Source organism: Pteropus medius, unplaced genomic scaffold, assembly GCF_902729225.1.
Source record: "Pteropus medius unplaced genomic scaffold, Ma_sr-lr_union100, whole genome shotgun sequence".
Lineage (NCBI taxonomy): Eukaryota > Metazoa > Chordata > Mammalia > Chiroptera > Pteropodidae > Pteropus > Pteropus medius.
In genome coordinates, this window is record NW_024350926.1 from 13,032,925 (window position 1) to 13,054,960 (window position 22,036).

Here is a 22,036-nt window from a genome sequence, read left to right on the forward strand (position 1 = left end):
AGATCAATGGAACAGAATAAAGGGCCTAGAAATAAACCAACACACATATGGTCAATTAATCTATGATAAAGAAGGTAAGAAAATACAGTGGAGTAAAGACATTCTCTTTGCTAAATGGTGCCGGGAAAACTGGACAGATACATGCAAAAAAAATGAAACTAGACCACTTATACCATATACGAGAATAAACTCAGAATGTATTAAAGACTTAAATATAAGACCCAAACCATAAAACTCCTAAAGAAAACAAGCAGTAAGCTCCTTGACATTGCTCTTAGTAATATTCTTTTTGGCTATGTCTCCTTGGGCAAGGGAAACAAATAAATCACTACATTAAACCAAAAAGTTTTTGCACAGCAAAGGAAACTATCAACAAAATGAAAAGACTGAATGGGATCCCCAAAATATTTGCCAATGATACATTAAATAAGGGGTTATTTTCCAAAATATGTAAGAAATTCATACAACACCAAAACCCCCAAACAATCCAATTAATAAACGGGCAGAGGACCTGAATACATATTTCTCTAAAAAAGACATACAGATAGCCCACAGACCTATGAAAAGATGCTCAATATCACTGATCAGGGAAATGCAAATTAAAACTACAATGAGATACCACCTCACACCTGTCAGAATGGCTCTCATCAATAAATCGAACAGGTGCTGGCGAGGACGGGGAGAGAAGGGAGCCCTTGTGTACTGCTGGTGGGAATGCAAATCGGTGCGGCACGGAGGCTCCTCGAGAAGTTAAAAACAGAACTCCCACATGACCCAGCAATCCCTCTTCTGGGTATTTATATGAAAAAAAAAAAATCCAAAATACTATTTCAAAAAGATATCTGCACCCCTGTGTTCACTGCAGCATTGTTTACAACAGCCAAGATATGGAAGCAACCTAAGTGTCCATCGACAGACGACTGGATCGAGAAGGTGTGGTACATCTATACACTGGAATATTACTTGGCCATGAAAAACATGACATCCTGCCATTTGCAACAACATGGATGGCCCTAGAGGGTATTACGCTAAGTGAAATAATTCAGAGAAAGACAAATACCATATTTCACTTACACTGGAATCTAAACAAATAAATGAACAAACAAAACAGAAACAAACAGAGATACAAAGAAACTGGTGGTCGCCAGATGGGAGGGGGGTTGGGGGGATGGATGACAAAGGTGAAAGGGAGTAAGAAGTACAGATTGTCAGTTATAATAGTCACAGGGATGTAAAGTGCAGCACAGGGAATGCAGTCGATAGTCTTCTAATAACTACGTATGGTGTCAGATGGGTGTCAGACTTATCCAGGTGATCACTTTGTAAGTTATATATACACAACTAATCACTGTTGTGCACCTGAAACTAATATTGTATGTCAACTGTAACGGAAAAATCAATTTAAAAAAATTTAAACATTAGCAAAAAACAAACAAAAAACCCCAAGATTTATAAACTGCTCACAAAAAGTGCATGCTAAATATAAAGAAATAAGTTAAAAGAACAGGAAAAGGATATAATATGCTAACATTAATCGAAAGAAAGTGACAGTGGCCACACTACTATCAGACAACGCAGACTATAAAACCAAGAACAATTCTTGAAATAAAGAGGCTCATTTTATAATGATAAAGAGGTCAATGCATCAAGAAGATACAGTAATCCTGAATGTTTATGCTCCCAATAACAGCACTTTAAAGTACATGTTATGAAAACTACTAAAACTGCAAAAAGCAACAGACAAATCTGCAATTATACTTGGAGATGTCAGTATACCCTCTCTCAATAATTTATAGAACAAGCAGCAGGAAATCAGTTAGGACACAGAGGACTCGAACACCACTATCACAACTTGATCTGAATGACACGTGTGAGACACTCCCAACCACCACCAATAAACGCTCTTTTCATGTGCACGAATGCCACTGAGAAAGATGGACTATACCCTGGGCCAGAAAAGAAGTCTCAAATTTAAAGGATTTGTATCTGGTTTATCCTTAATATAAACCAAAGCAATGGGGTGCCAGCCCCTAAAAGGAGCATTTGGAAATGTGTGGGGACAGAATCTGGTTGTCATAATGACTTGGGGGCTCACTGAGGACAGTTCAACATACTAAAGTAATGGACTAATCTAAAGTACCAATAACACCCCCCTATTTTCACCAGTGTCCATTGAAAAAGGTTGCTCTGCACCAGTTAGGCGATCCAGAAACGATCGGTTATGCGTGCAGTTACACTCGGTCTCATAAAACAGAAAAAGAACGTGAGGAAAATGGGAAGACTTTTGTCAAGTGCTTGTACTACTAGGAGTAAAGACGCAGGTAATTCGCGAAATGACAACACTTTGGTTCAAAAATAAATCCCCTTCCTCCTTTAAAATAGAGCAATTTTCTTTCCTATGTAAACTGGGGATGATGGGTTAGTACAGACGACGTACCCCTCAATGCGCGGTCAGTTTTGTTACACCAAGCCCCTCACCTTATGAGCTGCAAAGCTTGCTTCGTTCTTTTCTAGAGCTCTTTTTGCGTACTCTAAGGCTTCGTACACCAGCAGCTTTCTCTCTGCTTCCGAGGTTCTGCTAAGCTGAGCTACGTCCCGTGACACCCGTGCCAAACGCCACAGTAACTCTGCATCTTCACTAATTTGAAATAAATACAAGAGAACCATTTTAGCTTGCATTTAAAACCAGCTAAAGGCCACACTGCTAATGAACACACGTTGTCTGTCAGGTCGGAGGATGCAGGGGGCAACACGACATCAAATGCCATCATGCATGTTAAGTTTGTTAATTTCTTTCACATAACTTTATTTGCTAAATTTTCCTACTAAATATCCAATATTACACATAAATATTAACTTACCTGTAATATCTAAAATAGTAACTTCCTAAGAAAACACCCCTGTATTTGAATTCTCGAAATGCTTGCCCTCAAAATCCAACATATAACTGGAGGTTTGACTTCACTGGCACTGTGCTTCAGAAAACTCACTAACTGGTTCACACAGCATCATAACATACATGAACTTGACAGACAGGGTCACGTTCTAAAAAAAAACAAAACCGATGTTCCCTAACCCCGAGTACCTGGCACACAGCAGGTATCTGATAAGTGTTTCTGAATGAATGAATGAATGAATGAATGAATGAATATAAGGTAATCTCAACATAAATCCTATGTTAGAATGACTCATCCATGTCATGATACATGGCATATTTCAAGTAAGGCCACTGGATTCCTTGAAGAACTGACATTTAAGTATAAATTACATAAAATAAAAAATTGTTAATAAATAAAATACTAACCACAATTAAGAGTTAGAAATATTTTTAAAACCAATCTTAAATTCCTTGTCAAAACTAACCTTAAATTCCTTTTTATTAAATGTCTGCTTTTAAGCCTACTATATATTGTTTAACAACAAATGGTATTCACATAAAAATTTGAAAGCAATGGCAGCAATAGTATATTTATAATTCAATGAATAGGGAATAACTACCTTACAGCTTACTTTTCAAGTAATTACTGGAGTGGGTATAAAATGTCCAATTAGCCACCTCAGGTTATTGAGGAGAGAATGGGGAAAAAAAAAAATACAGGTCTTACAGACATTTAGGAAGTAAAAGATGAATGTTAGGGAAAAAAATGGTTTTGAGAATCTAAGAAAGGTAACAGAAAATGACTTAATGTTTTTGGTCTAGGAGATGAGGTTGATTAGCAATCTGGAAACACACAGCATTACTGACTTATTGTAAAGGCTGAATCTCCTTTCGCCTATACCTCGCCCCGCTCCAAAAAAATGTGTACACGGTGATACCCTGGACTGAATATATAATCTAATGGGGGAAAAAAAGAAAAAGAAAAAGGTATTTTTAATTTCTCTAAAAGATTATGCTTCTTAAGTGATACACTGATGGAAGGCATTCAATGGCCATTCGATGGAGGTACACGATCACCCTAATTCATAAAATTCTTATACCAGTAAGAAATTAATTGAAAAGAAATGAGAAATATAAAACAGACGACATAAACATATATTTAACGGCAGCCTTATGTGATCCAAAGCAAAACAAAATGGATAAAGTAGTATTTCCACATTCTACTAGAATGAGTAAGTAGAACCACCTTCTCTAAATCAATGACACACATGTAGCATTTGAGTCATTTAATGTAAGAAAGAGCATACTATAAATTAAACTCTAAGAAATATTACTTTGAAGTAAAAGCTTAAAAAAATATAAAAATTTCAAGCACCGAGAATCATTTTAAGTGTTAAATAACAAAAATTTTGACAAAACGGCAAACCCAGGCCCATCATGCATTGCTCACCTGTCCTTGTACTGAGTCAGCAGCTGATAAAGTTTTTCTGTTTCTCCACTTTCGTAGAGGTAGTCTGCTTGTGCAAGGACTTCTTCAACTCCCAAGACTATAAAAGAAAAAAAGAACACAGTAAAGTAGGTCTTCCCAAGCCAGACGGCAATAATCCTAAGAAACAAAAACACTCTAAAATATATAAAAAAAGAAATCAGACCTAGAAATCATCTACAAAGACCAGAAATTCTGAAGTATCTAGAGGTAAGTGTAGTAGAAGTAAGTATGAGGCTATCAGTGATTTATTTAAGCTATGAAAAACAGACAATTAGAAAGCTGATTCTGGTACTAAGTGCATTTTTAAAAATGGAAAAAAGAGTTTCCTGTGAGGAGTTTATAGTACCCTCACCCTCCAGTCTTTGCTGCTATTGCTGCTAGTGCTGCTGTTAAGTAGAAAATGATATAATACCCACTTATAGCATTGAAAATTATTAAATTGCATGGATTGAACCTTGGTGTTTTACTAGATTCTCTTTATGACCGAACTTATACAGTTATGGAAAAAGAGTGAAATCGGTCAACGAAAACTTAGATAACTACACAGAGAATTTGAAACTTAATTCATTGGCACAATGTTCCAACCAATGCATTAGTTTAAACGGTACTCCAAAACACGTCAAACTCAGACAGTGTAATGCTTTAAAAAAGTTGACTAGTTATTGAAAAAAAACAATACTTAAGTGTGAATTTCAGGAAATTCCAATTATTATTAAGGAACACATTTCATTTTGTCTTCCATGAGGACAATGTATTACTCAGTCCTACGTATAAGCCAACATTCCAATGTGTGAAGTTTATTATTTATCTTAGTATGTTTTTATCATAGTGAATTTAAGTTAAAATTTAAAAAAAAATTTTTGAAAAATTAAAACCTAGATTGGCAAAAAAAAAAAAACCTCATGAATTTATGACACGACCATGTGAAGTACCTTTTATTAAGTTAACATCATGGTGTAATGACGTTTAAGAAAAATTTAGTTTAAGAAAAATTAAATTACAATAGCAAAGAAACCCTAAAATTAAATAATGATTTCTTTTTCCCCCTCTTTAATCGTACTTCAGTCTGCTTAGGTGCCAGAGTTTAGTAATATTCACATCGCTGGGAGACTATGTTTGCTTCCATTTTACTCTATATTTTTATTTTTATCAGTGGCTGATTCTCCAAATCTGGGTTATAACAACCCAAAGATTCTTAAAAAGAACCAGTCTCAGCATTCTTAGTCGATAACTGTGGGAGGCACAAAAATGGCCCCAAACGCCCTGCCCCAGAGCCTGTGAAAACGTACAGGCCGCATGACAAAGGGGATCAAGCCCATGGATGGAATAAAGGCCACAAAATCAGGTGACCTCGAAACAGGAAGCCATCCTGGATGAGCCAGGTGGGCCTGCTATAAAAAAGTGGGAGAGCGAGGCGGAAGGACATCAGAGGTGGTGACAACGAACCGGTCAGGGTGATGTGGCTGCTGGCTGTGAACACAGAGGAGGGAGCTTCTAGCTGAGGGCCCTGGACAGCGCCAGGAGCTGGAAAACCCCAGGAAACGCTGTCTCCGCCCGCCTCCTCCCCCTCCCTCACCCCCCGCCCCCCCCAGAAAGGAGCTCAGCCCCGCCCCTCCTGGATTCAAGCTGGTGAGAGCCCGCCTGGACTTCTGAACGACGACCTGGGAGGTAAGAAATGTGTGTTGTTTTAAGTCACTCAATTTGCGGTAATGTGTTACAGGGGTGGCGGAAAGCTCACGGAACATTAGACTAGATGTATCGATGTGGCGTGTCTAAGTGTGTGTCTGCGTAGGCAGCAAAGTTACATTTAATTCTATTCACATTCTCCCTCCAACTCCCTGAGGACAGTGACAGAGATTACTGTCCTTACACCACCTGAGACTCTACATCTCATCGCCCGTGTCACTGAAGAAAATGGAGAAATCTAGTGAGTAATTTAAAATCACGTAAATCTTTTTCGTGTATTATTCTTTTTTAACTTCTTAAATCACTTATCTCCCATTTCTTTATTATACAGTACAGTACCATAAGCCATAGTATCCAGGCTTTAAATATATATATATATTTACATATTTTCCTGATTCTAAAAAGAAATTTCTAAAATCATCTAGTGTGCAACTTATAAGAAAAAACACACTTACTCTGATACTACAGACTCACACAGGCACTAGGGTGGGAGCATGGAGACCCAATCAGCTGTGTTTTACTTGTTTAATACTCTGCATTTTTCCTGAAAATATTTAAAAATAAGCTGTTACTGACATAAAGAATATAGTCTATAAAATGGACTAAACTTTTAAAGTACATTACTTTTCAACTTAAGTAATGGATGAACTGAGAAACTAATTCACCTACAACTGTAGAGTGAATTTTTAAATTCGGCCTAAAATGAATATGCACAAGAGCATAAGTATTAGAATAAAAAAAAAAAAAGTGGAAAAACAAAGTGAATGATGTGACGTGCTGTGTGTATACGTGAACTCTGATTTTCTAGTTTCTTTGCCGAGTGTGCTTAGCTGTGTGAGGCATCTGGACGGGAACAAAATACTCTCCTCTAAGCAAGTACAACAGCTCTATTTCTGATGTTTCTCCACAGAAGCTTTACAAAGCAAAACATGAATATCTAGATTTTCTAGACACTCCGAGATTTTTCTAGACATGAGAAGGCTCTAAGCAGAGCAACATCATAAAATTTAAGGCAAACGTTCACGCCAACAAGACCCAGTCCTGGAAGTGGTGTCTCCACACGTGCCTGCAAGTGACCCGACAAAGCCTGTGTGCAGGAGGAGGGACCTCAGTCCACAGGTTCATCGGGAAAGAGACGTCAGTACCAGGACAGGAAAAGAGACAACGGAAGGGATGACATGAAGGCCCTGTGCACCGAGCTGTGTGTCATCACTGCCTTTAAGCATCTGACAAGTGACTCCCCACTCTCTCTCTCTCTCTCTCACACACACACACTCTCTCTCTCCACACACACACACACACACACGTGAGAGCACTGTGAATGTATCTTGAAGGACTTTAAATTTTGCTTATTTTAAGGAAATAATGAAAAACTTTCTACTGGAGTGCTTCAATCACTGCTGACAAGTACGTATCTAGCACGATCTTGTGAATACAGACATTATTATTTAAAAAATGAGTCCCATGATCCCACCCAACTGAGATGTGAAAAATATGTACGCCCTTGGATTAATTTCTAAAAAAGTCTCACTTCAGAATATGATTTGATCTCTGTAAATGGAGAAGAAAAAATATTTTTAATCGGCTTCAGTGAGCATGAAGCAGATCCAAAAAGAATTAAGCAGTTTTGATGAGTGGAATTATTTGAAGACCAATTCCTAAAAATACAGAAAATAAGGATCACGGCAAAGGGAGATATATGACAAAGTGACACTAGCGAGGGCCAATGGAGTTCTGTTTCCACAAGAACATGGACTATTTTCCAAGTTATAAAAAATGGTTTCTATATTTTATCGATAGTTGATGTTTTTCCAAGGGCTATGGCCTAGTCTCACAAATAAATTATATAAACATGCCAATCAATTATAACGTGAGGTTTTGTTTAAGAAAACAAAGTGAAAGAAATCAAGAAAAGGTAAACAAACATCCATGCTCTGTTCTTTCCATTAACGTCTTAAGTACTCAAAATGCACTTGAAAATAAAGGATTCAAAACTATAAGGCAATTTTCATTAAAATCTAGAATAAAAACAGTAAATTTAGTTTTCGGAATCAGTTACATTTTGAAATATTAAAATGTTATTTTTTTTCAAGGTTTTATTTCAAGGTGTTAGGATTGGAATTAACATTTAGAATTAATTCTGCATGTACATATTTTTTTCACATTGTAGAAAAAGTTATGACTTCTTTTGAATAGCACATACACGAACATAGATACAAGCCAGCAAAATGAAAGAATTAGCATGTACTGGATAAAAAGAATCTGAATTTCTATAACACAAACGCACACACCATACACACTTTTGGGCCAAGTGACAACTACATATGTACATAAGGCAAGTACTGGTACATCAGAGGTCCCGAACACATCTTTGATGCAATCACTTAGGAACTGTAGAAAATAACACCCAGCACCTGTGTGCCAAATTAAAAAAGAAAAAATTGGGGGGCTGTGCAAGGCCATGCCCAGCTCAGGAGGCCACAAGGTGCTAACACCTTACAGTGTTATTTTCAGGTTACTGGATACGCAGTCATTTATGTCATCAAAGACGCTTCTGAGAAAATGCGCCATGATCACGAAGGGTAAAAGTAACTTTGGTTTCCCCTTCGAAGCGCTGCACTGCGTCGCTCAGGGAGGCGATGGCGCTCTGCACTCCTTTTCGCAACAAAATGGTGCTAAAGTGCACAAACTGAGCGTGACAGACGCAAAAAGAGCGGGGTAAGCGTTCTAACCTCTGCTCTGACAGCTCCGCTTGGAGGAAATTTAACCTGGTGAGCGTCTTTTCAAAAATTAGTATTATAGTGAAACATACACACACAGAAAAATCTTAAATGTGCAACCACTAGGCACATCTCAAAGATGTTTTTAAAAAATTAATATTATAATGTGATAATACAGCCTGTCCTAACTACTTTACAAACTTGCTGGGAATAGTGAAGTTATAGTGAAAAGTCTAGGAAGTTTTAAAAAGCTGAGTTCTTGTATTTGCCAAAACACTGACCCAGTGACAAAACCAAGTTCGTATTTCGTCCATGAAAATGATACATTACAAAAAAGAACACATTCTCAATTATCTACTTTTTAAAAGAATAGTCAAAGATAAATAAAATCAGGAAATAACTAGTAATTTTTAGATAATATTCTCAAATTCCTCAACTATCAGATTTGTAATAAGAACATCTATTCAAAATCAAATCTTTGCTTCTCTCCTCAACCACCTTCTTGATGATTAGAAAGCGAGGATTGTGAAAAACAAAAAGGCTTAACTCATAAAACTTTTTCTCTAATATACTGAAATTTTGGCTAATCTACATACACAACTGGTTTGATTAAATTTAACTTTTAAAATATGGCAAGTATTGATGTTTATTTAACTATAGTATACCAGATAAGAAATTTATGTAATATTCTACTTGTCAACCAGTTATTTGATACTTAGTACCAAACTGCATTGTTTGTAAAGTAACTGAGCCTGTCTGAACTACATCGAGAGGAGTGTAACAAGGAAACAAAAGAATCACTGTATCTTTGTCAAGCTGGGATTAGCGAACTTTTTCTGTAAAGATCGGGAGAGTAAATATTTGGACTTTCTGGGCCAGATCTGGTCTCTGTGGTACATTCTTCCCGCCTCCCACCCCAAATCCCTTTAAAAATGAAACAAATGTTCTTAGCCTAAGGGCCCTATAAAACTATAAAGTATCAAGAGCACTTCTTATTGAAGGAGCTCTAGGTGTTAGAATATATATCAGAATGACGAGTAAAGAAAAGCAGAAAATAATCTAGCCTACGCCAATGTCAGTTTCAATACTTATCCAAAATAACTGTACGTTATTAACAAAAACATAACACACACAAATCGCTAAGTGTTCCTGATGTTTAGCTCAGACTCACCTTTGGCTGTGGCATGAACCACAGCAGTCCGAGAGATGACTTGATAAGTCTCAAAACCCAAATAAGACAAGGCTGAGAATATGAGGCTTCTTTTAAAGGCTCCTGGGTTTCCCATCACCTGTGGAAACAATTACGGGCAGAGTTAAACAGAAAATCTGAAGTGACTGCTAAATCAAACAAAAATTATGTCACGTTTCTCCCACCCTCACAGCGATCGATTCCAAGAATACTGGAATCTCAGAATTTACTTCATCAAATTTAGTAAAATTATTTCTCATTATTAAAGAGATTGCATATTCTCTTAAGAAAACATTCATAGTAATGGTTAAGGGTGGTAGCTTATCTAAAAATCACAGTCGTGCTGATAAGTGCTGGATCTATATTGTATTTGAGAAGGCACGGGTATTATAATTGTATAAAAACTGAGACACCAACATATAAATATCGATTTTAAGAAAAGACAAAATGAAAAAGAAAAAAAAAGACAAATTGAAAAATATCAAATGTGGTAATGACACATAAAAAATGTACATGGCTTTAAGTGAAGATATCTTCAAGAGATTCAGAAAACCCATAAGTTTTCAATAAAACAATCAGGTTTAGAAACTGTCATAATTATGGCCAGAATTCTCAAGGCCAATGGCAGAGGAGTGCATGGGTCTCACCTCCCTTTACCCATGACAATTTTTCTTTCACGGAGCACGTTTTCTCTTTCTGCTGACTCATCCCCATCAGTCTGAAAACGAGCTATACGATTATCTTTATCAGCTGTGAGCTTTACTTTCTTAAAAGCAAAAAACAAAAGCCCTCGTGACTCCACCTCTCCCTTCAGTCTCATTTTCCAACTTCTCTTTTCAGCAAAACTCTTCCAAACTTGTCTGTACTCTATTTCCACTTCCTCTTCCCATTCTCCCTTCACTCGACACAAATCACACTTTTATTCCCACGACTCCACTGAGAATATTCTAGTTCAGGTCACAAAGGAGGCTGCTATTTCTTACGGTCATTCTGAATTCTCATCTTACTTGACCTATCAACAGCATTTTACAGCTGATCACTCCCTTTTTTAAAAAAATCACGAATGGAGATTTAATGTTTTACAAACAGCTTTACTGAGCTATGTGACACACAATAAACCGCACATACATTTGTACAATGAGATATGCGCGTAAGCCCATAAAACCGTCACCATGAGCACACTGAAGATGACAGACATCCGTCGCCCCTCGATCTCCTCGTGCCTCTTTGTAAGCCACTCAGCCTGTTCCTTCAGCAGCTGCTCTGTTCTCTCTTTCTTGAAACATTTCACCCGGCTTTTGAAATACTCCTCTCTTGAATTTCCTGTTTCAACCACTGTTCCTTTTGTTTTGTTGGTTCCTCATCTCCAACCTCTCACTGTCCCAGTGTGTCCTGGGCTCAGTCCCAGACCTTTTCTTTATCTGTATCAATTTAGTGATCTCATTTCATTTCATGACTTTCGATACCACCGGCATGCCAAAAACAAGCACATGTAATCTAAGGCCCATATCACCTCTGCATTTCAGAATCCCAAATCCAGCTGCCTCATCGACATGTCTCCACAGGAAGTACACCAGGTAGCACGGGGGCATCGGCCAGAACAGCTACTGCCTCCCTTGAATCCCATTTTCCCTTGGTAAACGGAGACTCGCTGCTTCTGGTTGTGCAGGTTAAACACCCAGACACAGACACACAGACACACACCCCCCACTCCCTTGGGGTCACTCTTGACTTTTTCTCTTCCCACCCACACCCAATCCACATTTCAACTTCTAGTAAGTGTCTAGAGTGGGAAGGAGGAATCCGACATATTCCAGCTTGCTAAGTGCTTTATTTACCTCCTTGAGCATGAGCATATTGAACCCAAGTGGATTCAAAACAAATCAACAGCAAAGCAGTAAAACTAAATTTGACGTAATCTCATTTTTAACACTTAATTTTCTGAGTTTACTTGTATTTACCAAAGAGAAGCAAGGTGGGGTAGGGGCAGAGGATATGGGTGTGTGCGGAGGGGTGGGTATTGCTGTTGGCACCCAGAAAAAACGGAAGAGACAGTTTTATCAGTAAGTCTCCTCGCTCCTCTGGCAGGTACACCAACCACACAGTAGGAAAGTTGTACGCACGATTAATTACAGCTTGAGCATTCAACCTCCCTCCGCTGACCTCATGCTCAACAAACACTGGCCTTCTTAGAGGGGAGAAAATGCACTGGGCACCTGACACTTATAATTCTTACTGTAAACTGATGAAGAACAGTTTACCAGTTGGACTCACATCAGTTTGGTTAATGAGAAGGGTCTCTCTGTTCATCTCTGGGAAAGGAGATAAAAACCATGTTTCTGGAATTAAAAAAATAAAATCAATGAAAAGAATCAGGACTCAGTGACGCCTCGAAAATACTGACAACGTGCGAGACTGTCTGAGACAACCAGGATCTGCCATCTCACCTCGTGCCTCCCATGCCCTTCACAACGCCTTTCATGTGATGAATTCTCAAAAAATGTTTGCTGCACAACAAAAGCAAGCGATCTCTTAGATCTTTTATTCAACGTTAATTATACTAACTTCAAGCTATAAAGAATTCAAAAATACAAACTCGTCACTAGATAAAAAGGAATGTGTCACCACCACCTCTCGGTTTCCCTAACTTCCTGTCGGCTCCTCCTCTTTTTAAATGCGGGGTTCCCTCCGTGGTGGGTATGAGGCCTCCTCCAGTCTTACTACGAACACTGTCGACCCCCTCACCCCCGCAGTACTTACGGCCACGCTAACGGCTCCCAAATCTTCACCTCCAGCCCGGACCTAGCAAACTGTCTATTCTGCGTCAACTTGCACATCTCGTCAGTCCCCTTAATTAGCTTAAAACGTGATTCATCTCCTCCTCGAACCCCCACATCGCTGTCTAGAGGCCTACCCCAGGAAACAGCGTGGCCACCCACATGCTGCTCTGGCCAGAACCCTGAGCCTCCTCCTCGGCTCCTTCCATGAACTCCCAAAGCTCAGCTGTCAAGTCTGCTCAGTCCACCTGGAAGCTGTGAAGGCAGCCACTGTCCCCAAGGCTACTTCATCAGTGAAGTCCACACCACCAGTTCTCACCTGGCTTGCAGCAATGACCTCTGATCTGGTCTCCAGCACCCACTCTAGCCTACCCATTCTTGACACCGCACAAAATTGTTTGTTAATGCAAACCAATCAAATAAACATCCCTGTTTAAACTGTTTCATGGTTTCCTATAACTTTAGAATCTCAGAAATACACATAATTTACAAAGTTTTCTGAATCTGGTTGTGGCAGGAACCTCAAAAACGGCCCCCAACAGGTTCCCATTCATGATGGCCATGGGGGGCAGGGTGTCCCTAAAACGCCTCCTCCCAAAGGACACATCAAATCTACAGCTATAAACAGAACAATGCCCTCTGAAAGAAACCCCCAAATAGCTGAGTGACTCCTATACACCAAGTAAATGAGGAAAAAATCCAAGAGAAACAGGTAGGAGGGCCTGAGACACACTCTCTACAGACTCCACAGCGATCCTCAATCAGGAGAGAACTCACAACCCCAAGCTCCTCCCTGAGGAGCGAAGGGTTTGAACCCCACACAAGGCACCCCAACTTTTAAGGCCTGCACCTGAGACGAGCCCCGCAAACAACCTGCTTAGAAAGCCAACGAGGTCTGCATCCACAAGACCCATGGGTGACAGCACACAGAGCAGTTCTAAAAAGACACTGCAGACTCATCCACCCACCAGCACCGCAGAGGGACAGCAGAGGGACAGCAGACCGCCACACACCTCCGGCCTGGCTGCCAGACAGGCCGATTAGCTCGCTCACCCTCACAGCTACGCCCGAGGGGCAGGAGTCTAATAAACACAGCTAGTGGTCAACCACAGTCTCTCCCACAGTCTCTCCCACAGTCTCTCCCACAGTCTCTCCCACAGTCTGGGAGGGCCGGCGGGTACTAGGTTCTGGCTCTACCCCTGCCGCGCCCCAAGCTGTGTCTGAGAAAGGAGTCTGTGTAAACGTCTGGCTCCCCACTTTGGTGGCTGCCACTCCGAGGACGCATCCCCTGATGGCCTGGCTCTGGGGGCCAGCAAGGCTGTGTTCATGGTTCAGAGAAACAGTAGCAAACAAAGAAACTGGTCGTAACTGGATATCACCCCAGAGCTCAGTGCAGAGGGTGCAGACAGAAACACCCTCTCTAGCTTCCCCTGAAAGAGGCTTATTTCCGTATTTAAAAGCTGCTGCCTGAGGGTCTGGCTTCAAATCAGCCTGAATCCAGGTGATGACTAAAATGCCCCACTTTGGGACAGTGACAAATCTTGGCACATCCTCAACTGCTGGGAGCCACTAGGAATAAAGTAGACTGCCTGAACTACCACAAAGGCTTGACGACAACCAAGAGCCAGGAAAGGGCTGACCGGTTAAGTCTCACCTCCTCCACAAAACCGCTCCTTCAAGACTGTGAGAGGTGCCTATTTTATCTAGTGCAGAGAAACCAATGCAAAAAGCTCCCCTCCCCAAATAAAGACAGAGAAAAATATGCTCCAAAAGAAAGAACAAGATAAAACCTAGGAAAATGACCTTAATGGAATAGAGAAAAGTGATTTACCTGATAAAGAGTTTAAAATAATGGCCATAAAGATGGTCACTGAGCTCGAGAGAAGAATGGGTGAACAAAGTGAGAATTTGAACACAGAGAAAATATTAGAAAGTACCAAACAAAAGTCACACAGCTGAACAATTACTGAACTGAAAATACAACAGAGGGGTTCAACGGCAGATTAAATAAAGTGGAGAAAAAGACCAGTGAACTTGAAGACGGGGCAATGCAATGCATCCAATCACAGCAGCAAAAGAAAAAAGAGTGACATCAAGCCCACCAATATTTGTATTATGGAATTCCAGAAGGAGAAGAGAGTAAGGGGCGGAAAGTTTATATGAAGAAATGGCTGAAAACTTCCCTAATGTGGAGAGGAAAACAGACACCTAGATCCAGGAAACTTAGGGAATTCGAAATACAATAAATCTAAAGACTCACAAGATACATCATTAATTAATGTGTCAAAAGATAAAGACAAGGAGAGAGTCAACACCACATTTAAAGAATCACGCACCACGATCAAGGATTCCAGGGATGCAACGCTGGTTCGACGTGATACACTGCACTAACAAAATGAAGGCCAAAATTCATATAACCGTCTCAAAAGATACAGAAAGCATTTGACAAAATTCGACCTCTATTTGTGATAAAATTCTCAACAAGGTGGGTATACAGGGAACACATTTCAACATAATAAAGGCCATATGTGATAAGCTCACAGTTTACGTCACTCAACGGTGCAAAGCTGAAAGCTTTCTCTTTAAGATCAAGGACAAGACAAGGATGCCAACTGCTGCCACTTTCATCCAGCGTAGTACTGGAAGTTCTAGCCAGAGCAATTACATGAGAAAGAGAAAAGGCATCTAAATCACAAAGTAAAACTGTCATTTTTTTGCAGATGACATGAGATTATATACATAAAACTCCATCCAAAAACTGTTAGAATAAACATATTCAGTAAAGTTGCAAGATACAAAATCAGTATATATATACATATACATACATACAACGGAACATGATTCCGCCATAAAAATGAAATTGTGCCATTTGTGACATGAATGGACCTTGAGGGCATTATGCTAAGTGAAGTAAAGACAAACAGTATGATTTCACTTATGTGTGAAATCTAAAAAAAATAATCCAAACTCATGGATACCGACGATAGACTGGTGGAGGCAGGGGGGCTGAGATGGGAGGAGGGGGCCAAAGGTGCAAACTCCCAGCTATCAAGTCAGTCCTGGGAGTGAATGTACAGCATGGGGACTATGGTCAATACCACATTATATATTCGGAAGTTGCGAAGAGAGTAAATCATAAATAAAAGTTCTCATCACAGGAAAAATACTGTGTGTGGAGACGGATGTTAACTAGTGATCATTTCACATCAAGTATCGAATCATGTTGTACACCTGAAAGTAACGTTATGTCCATTATTCCACAAATAAATTAATCCATTAAAAATAAAGCAACCCGCAGTGATCCCCGCCTCCTGATATTTGCTCCTTTGTGAAAACCCGTCCCCTTAAATGTAGTCTGGACTGACTACCTTGGAAGAAACAGCATGCAGAAGTGAAGGGAGCTACTTCCAAGGTCAGGTCAGGGAGACTGACTTCCGTCTCTAACACTTGCTCTCCTGCCGCGGAGGAAGCCAACTGCTGTGCCTTGGGGCAGCCCTGTGGGGAAGCCCTCCTGGTAAGTAGCAGAGACCTCTCTACAACCACATGAGTGGGCTTGGAAGCAAACTTTCCCTCTACCCCCATGGCTGAGCCTTCAGACTAGACCTTAGCAGCTAAAGAGCCTGATTTAACGGCGAGAGAGACCTTCAGCTAGAGGCACCCAGCTAACCCTCACCTGCATTCCCAACCAACAGAAACCGTGAGATAAACGTTTGTTTCAAGCCATTAAGCGGTGTGATAATCTGCTGTGTAGTAGCAGATTCCTGCCTGACTTTTCAGCCTTGGTTGATTTCAGCTTATTCTCCTACTTCAGCCTTCGGCCATCCTTTCGGCTCCTCAAGGTCTAACCGTGCTACTCTCCTTACCGAAATACGTTGTCCTCATCTTTCCTTTAGCTAGTTAACTCCTAATCCTTCTTTAGCTCTCATCTTTAACTGCTCACACCTTTTCCCCTGCCCCACTTCAAAATCAGGTTAGGAGTCCTATGCTCCCCTTTTCCTAACACTGAGCATTCACATTTACTCAGCGACCACCTTTCCTCGTCTGTAACATCCATGAGAAGAGAGTTTCTGCTTCTCATGTTCATTGTATCCTTGGAGCTCACAACAGAGCCTTGCTCAGGGTAAGCGCTTGGTACAAATGTGTTGAAAAATAAACATTCAGAGATGGGTGTTTTATAACAGACTGCAAATAGAAAAGACAGATGAAACGTCTTCCAGCCACTCAGAAGTAGCCTCTGATTTCTCTGATCTCCTGGGAAGGAAATATCTCCAAGATGACTTACTGACATTAGGCTTAGAGAAAAATCTGGCTTAAAATAAAGGCTTAAAAACATAAGTCGAGAGTTGGTAATAATACATAGTTCCAACTCTCTAAAAATGCAGTAAGCCTAGAGGGGAGAATTTTTGTAACTGCCTTTGGCTTATAGTGGAGTTTTATTACAGCAGGTCCTGGAATAACTTTGTCTCTTTCAATGTTGTCTCACTATAAGGCTGACTGACGAGATGCCATTAGAACCTAACTCCTGTTTGTATCGATTAGCCTGTGGGAAACCCGGTTTCGTTACACAGGTTTACCTCATTTCACTGTGCTTTGCTCAACTGCGCTTCACAGGTGTTGCGTTGTTAACAAATTGAAGGCACGACCCTCCACCAGCAAGATGACGACTCGCTTCACTTCAGAGTTCTGGAAAGGAACCCGCAGTATGAGGTTTGCCAGGACGTTGTTTTGCCAAAGTCCCAAGAACCCACCGACGTTGAGTGAGAACTTACTGTACTTTTACATCTTTCTAGTTCCTCCTGATCCTGACTTTCTTCCTACCGTTTCTATCTTGCTTCTCTGGTTTTCAGTTTTTCAGCAGAGGCTGTATGCAGCTAGCTCATGGGCTCTGGAGACATTCCACCTGTGGTCAATCTAGCTGTGTGACTCGGACACGTTATTTAACCGTTTCAGTTTCCTCTTTTAAAAAACGGTTAAAGTAACAGTTCTTACTTCACAGGGTGGAAATGAAGGTTACATGAGGTAATGCTTAGCACAACGACTGGTTACAGCAAGCCTTCAATAAATACTAGCTATTGCAGTTATCCAAAAATTATGATCACCTGAGAATTTTAAATTCTCATCTGAAAACCTGAAGCTAACTGGTTTCACACTCAGGACCTCGCCCCGCCCGCTGCTCGTGTCGTCTAACATGTCCCACCTGGCTAGGAGCTCGGAGGAAAGGGATCGAGCCTCAGCCTTCCACTGGCCCCCAGCCCCACCCAGGGGCTCGAACGCTGCAGGCAGAAATGGAGATTTTGGAGTTGAAAAAAAGGAAACGCCTAGTTCAAATGACAAATATGTGCATCAACGCCCACCCTCGCCCGTCACTTCTCCTTCAGGAACGAACGGACGGACCAAGGCTCAGGACAGCCTGACAGAAACGCCCAAACCGGGGCCGCAGCCAACGGCCATCCCAACGTCCGTCCTTAACGTCATGCAGATAAAACAAGCGACTCGACTGGAAAAAAAAACAAAAAACAAACCCTAGATAGTGACAAATCTCTGTTCCCGAGTCGGAGGGATTTTCAAATTTACCCCACAGTTTCAGTCGGGGAGGCCGACAGCCTCAGGTGCCGGGACCGCAAGCGGCACCGCGGAAGGGAACAATGACTTCACGGCGACCGGGTTCGTCCCCGCACGCTGCCTTCACACGGGAGGCCAGGAGGGGACAGAGTCGCGCGAAGACGCAGCGGGGGGCTCCTCCGACCCGGTTCCGGACAGAAGGGGCGGCTCGCGAACCGGCGAGCACCCACCGGTCCGGGTCCTTTCTCAGGTCGCCGCGTTCCCGAAGGCGGCGGGCGGCCGCCGGGGCCCGCGAGGGGGAGCAGGAGCCAGGACGGCGGGTACCTCAGAGCCGCCGAGTCGCCCAGGCCCGCAAGTCCCGCGGCTGCCAGCAGCACCCGTCAGAAACCGAGTTCCCACGGCAGTGCCGCGTCCCGAAGGGAGAAAGCGCCAGAGTCGAGCGGCCAGCGCCATGACCTAATCGCGGGCCCGACCCTTCACCTCCTGGCCGCAGAAGAGCAAGAGGGGCGGGGCGAAAGACGCCCCTGTCCAATCCAAGGAAAGCGCGTCCGCCCGCTTTCTGCCTGCGCCTCTTCCTGCTTCCGGCCCCGGGGTTCCGGTGGGCGGGGCATACGCCGAGTGGGTGGGGCGTAGCGCCACTCCGCGCCGCGCCTGCGCCTAGGGGACTGGGGCCGTGAGGATTCGCTTCTGGCCTCCGGCGCGTTTCTGTTCTGAGTCTGTGCGCATCCGTTGTGGGTTTGCACGGAGCTAGGTCACCAAGCAAAACTGAAAGCTCGGAAACAGATCCGAGAATTTACTTGCGCCACAGAAAAAAATGACTTGTTATTTACACTTCTCTGCTCCAAAGGGAGGGAAAATCTGGTACCAGGGATCCTTTGGGGAAATCAGTGCTTGGAGTTGAACTGCTCCACGTGAAGAAGGTGGAGGACGAGACTACAGGGGAGGAGCCAGAGGGAACGAACGACGCCAGTGAAGCCCGAGCTGGTCTCCGCAAGGAACCAGAGAGCAGGCCCCGCTCAGCTGTGGGATGGGATGTTGGACGTCGACCCCGGCTTCCCTCTAAGCATTGCAAGGTCCTACTTCTCGCCGGAGTGGCATTCCTTTCGAGGGAATGAAGTGGTCTTGAGTCCTGCTCCAGAACTGAAGTGGGTGAACACACAAGCAGCACATGGAGTACCTATTTGTATGGATGACATGAAAACTTTATGGGCGATGAGGAAAGAGAGTCCTATGTTTTTAAAACTTAGATTGCATTTATATAGTACTTTTAATACTATACTTACACGTAGAGAAATAACAAATACTTTTATTTCATTTAGTCTTCCCAAGTATCTTGCGAAGAACGAGGGCAAATAGCCAGTAGATGTTAGAAGACGAATCCATGAGTCGGATGCTTCTATGTGATTGCTGCCTTCACCACGGCCCATTAAATCATTTCTTTAGGATCACATCAGTGCTATTACTATTTTCTTTGTTTTAAAAGTATGTTTTAAAAATACACAGAAGATCCTCTTCCCAACTTTTGCTGACTCCTAGTCTTTTTTTCTTGGAACCATTTTTACATATTTCTGCTGGTAGCTACCTCAATATTGCTAAATACGTTTATACTACTGGATGCCATGATAATCCTGAAATCGAGTTTTCGATATTTCAGCCAGAGTGAAATTTTAATGACATTTTTCACTTAGAAAAAAATTTATATTCTTAGAAAAGTTGCAGGAACTCTAATATTCTTTACCTGGATTCGGCCATTGTTAACATTTTGTCACATTTGTTTTATCTTTCTTTACATATATTACATATAATATTGATGTTATAGTACTATTATTATTTTCTCTTGAACCTTTTGACAGATTACAGATATCATGACTTTATGCCTAGAAACAGACATTCTCTTGTTTAGTTCCAATACAATTATCAAATTCAGGAAATTGACAGAATACTATTAATATTATAAGTTTTGCTTATTGTTCCAATGCTGTCCTTTATAACAACTATTTTTCCTCCAATTCAGGATAGAATCCTGATTATGTACTGCCTTTAACTCACGTTCCTTTAGTCTCTTTAAGTCTGCACTATTTTTCTCTCGGCTCCGTGCACACTATCTTTTCTTTCCTCCAAAGGGCCTCAGACCTAGGATTCCTTCTCGTTCCTCCCACCTCACTCCATGATCCCTTACCTAACTATTCTATTCATCTTTCAGCTCTCAGCCCAAATGTCACTTCCTCAGAGAAACTGTTCTTGATTCCCTCAATATACTTTCATATCCTTTGTGGCTTTGAGCATGTTTTATAATTCCATTTTTCTATTTGTGATTATTTGTTAATCTGGAGCATATTTTGGAGCTCCAGTTGCTATGATTTGGTAATGTGTGTCTTTGCTATACCGTAAACGCAATGACATATCTGATTTTTGTCTATTACAAGTCCTAGCACTGTTTCTTCATTCAACAAATATTTATTGCATATCTATAATATGCCTGGTATTTTAGATGGTATTTTAGAATGAACAGTTCCTAATGGAATATATATTTTAGTTGGGGAAAAATAGTAAGCAAGATAAGCAAAAGGTATAATAGATGATAGTAAGTTCTACAGTGGAAGGTGAAGCAGGAAGCGAGCAGTATGGAGTGTATTTCTGTATAGGCTGCAGTGGGAAACAGGGTGGTGGCCACAGAAGACCCTCACTGAGGAATAAAGACCCAAAGAAGAGGGAGTGAGCTGTGGCGGCATCTGAGGGCAGAGCATGCCATGTAGAGGGACAGGAAGGTACAAAGGCCCGACCTGGGAAGGCAAGTGGCATTTTCCACGGATGGCAAGTCCACTCTAGAGTGAGAGCCGCGGGCAAGGAGGAGGGTGGTAAGAGGCCAGGGAGGAGTGCAGACCAGGAAGGGCAAGACCTTGTAGGCAACTGCAAGAACTTCGCCTTTTTTCTTTGTTTGACTGTGTGCGGCATGATCTAAAGGATATATCCTTCTGATCTAATTTGAAAATAGACGGAAGGGGAGCAAGAAGGGAATGAGTTAGGAGGGTATTAGAACAATCTAGAAAGAAGTAATGCTGGCTTGCAGTAGGCTGGAAGATATGAGTGATCAGAATCTGGATATATTTGAAGGTGGAGTTGACAGGATTAGCTGACAGACCAGACCAGATGGCGACGGGATATGAGAGGAGAGAGTCCAAGATGATTCCAGAAGTTTGGGCCCAGACGAGTGGAAGAATGCTTCTCCATTGCTTGAGACAGAGAAGACCATTGGAGGAAGAGCTTTGGGGAGGAATCAGGAAGTTCTGTTTGCACATTTGGATTTGAAATGCTTTTTGGCCAGCCGTGGTGGCCAGCCTCCCAGATAGCCAGCTTTGGTCCTCACCTCTTGGATTTACTCTTTTGTGGAAACCCCTCTCACGTTAAATCAAGGCTGGTCTGTTTGACCGATAGAATACTGCAAAGTTGTTGGTGTGTGACTTCTTGGGCTAAGTCATAAGGCTTCTGCCTTGACCTCTTGGATTGTTTATCCTGGAGGAAGCCAGTGCCAACACCATTAGGACACTCAAGCAGCCCTATTGAGAGGCTCATGTAAAGAGGAAGTTAGGCTCCCACCAACAAACAGCACCACTGTTCCTTGCGAGTAGGCCACTTGGAAGTGGCTCCTCCACCCTGTGAGATGACTGCCACCTGCTCAATAGCTGACTGCAGTGTCCTGAGAGAGGATGAGCCAGAACCACCTAGCTAAGCCAC

The 22,036-nt window shown here is 41.7% G+C and overlaps 1 protein-coding gene across 5 annotated transcripts in view; it reads right to left on the minus strand.

Annotated features, from left to right (window-relative positions):
- Positions 1 to 18,811, minus strand: part of RMDN1 (regulator of microtubule dynamics 1) — a 38,057-nt gene extending 19,246 nt beyond the window's left edge. For 2 of the 5 annotated variants that reach the window (XM_039841969.1, XM_039841970.1), the window contains exons 1-4: positions 18,626 to 18,809; positions 9,945 to 10,062; positions 4,329 to 4,425; positions 2,479 to 2,638 (exon numbers count right to left, since the gene is read on the minus strand). In XM_039841969.1, coding sequence (XP_039697903.1) covers positions 2,479 to 2,638; positions 4,329 to 4,425; positions 9,945 to 10,062; positions 18,626 to 18,754 — 504 coding nt within the window. In that variant the 5' untranslated portion in view covers positions 18,755 to 18,809. Of the gene's footprint in view, positions 1 to 2,478; positions 2,639 to 4,328; positions 4,426 to 9,944; positions 10,063 to 17,313; positions 17,423 to 18,313; positions 18,502 to 18,625 lie in introns of those variants that run through there. The other 3 variants (XM_039841971.1, XM_039841972.1, XM_039841973.1) reach the window with 3 other exon arrangements.
- Positions 18,812 to 22,036: the final 3,225 nt, after the last annotated feature.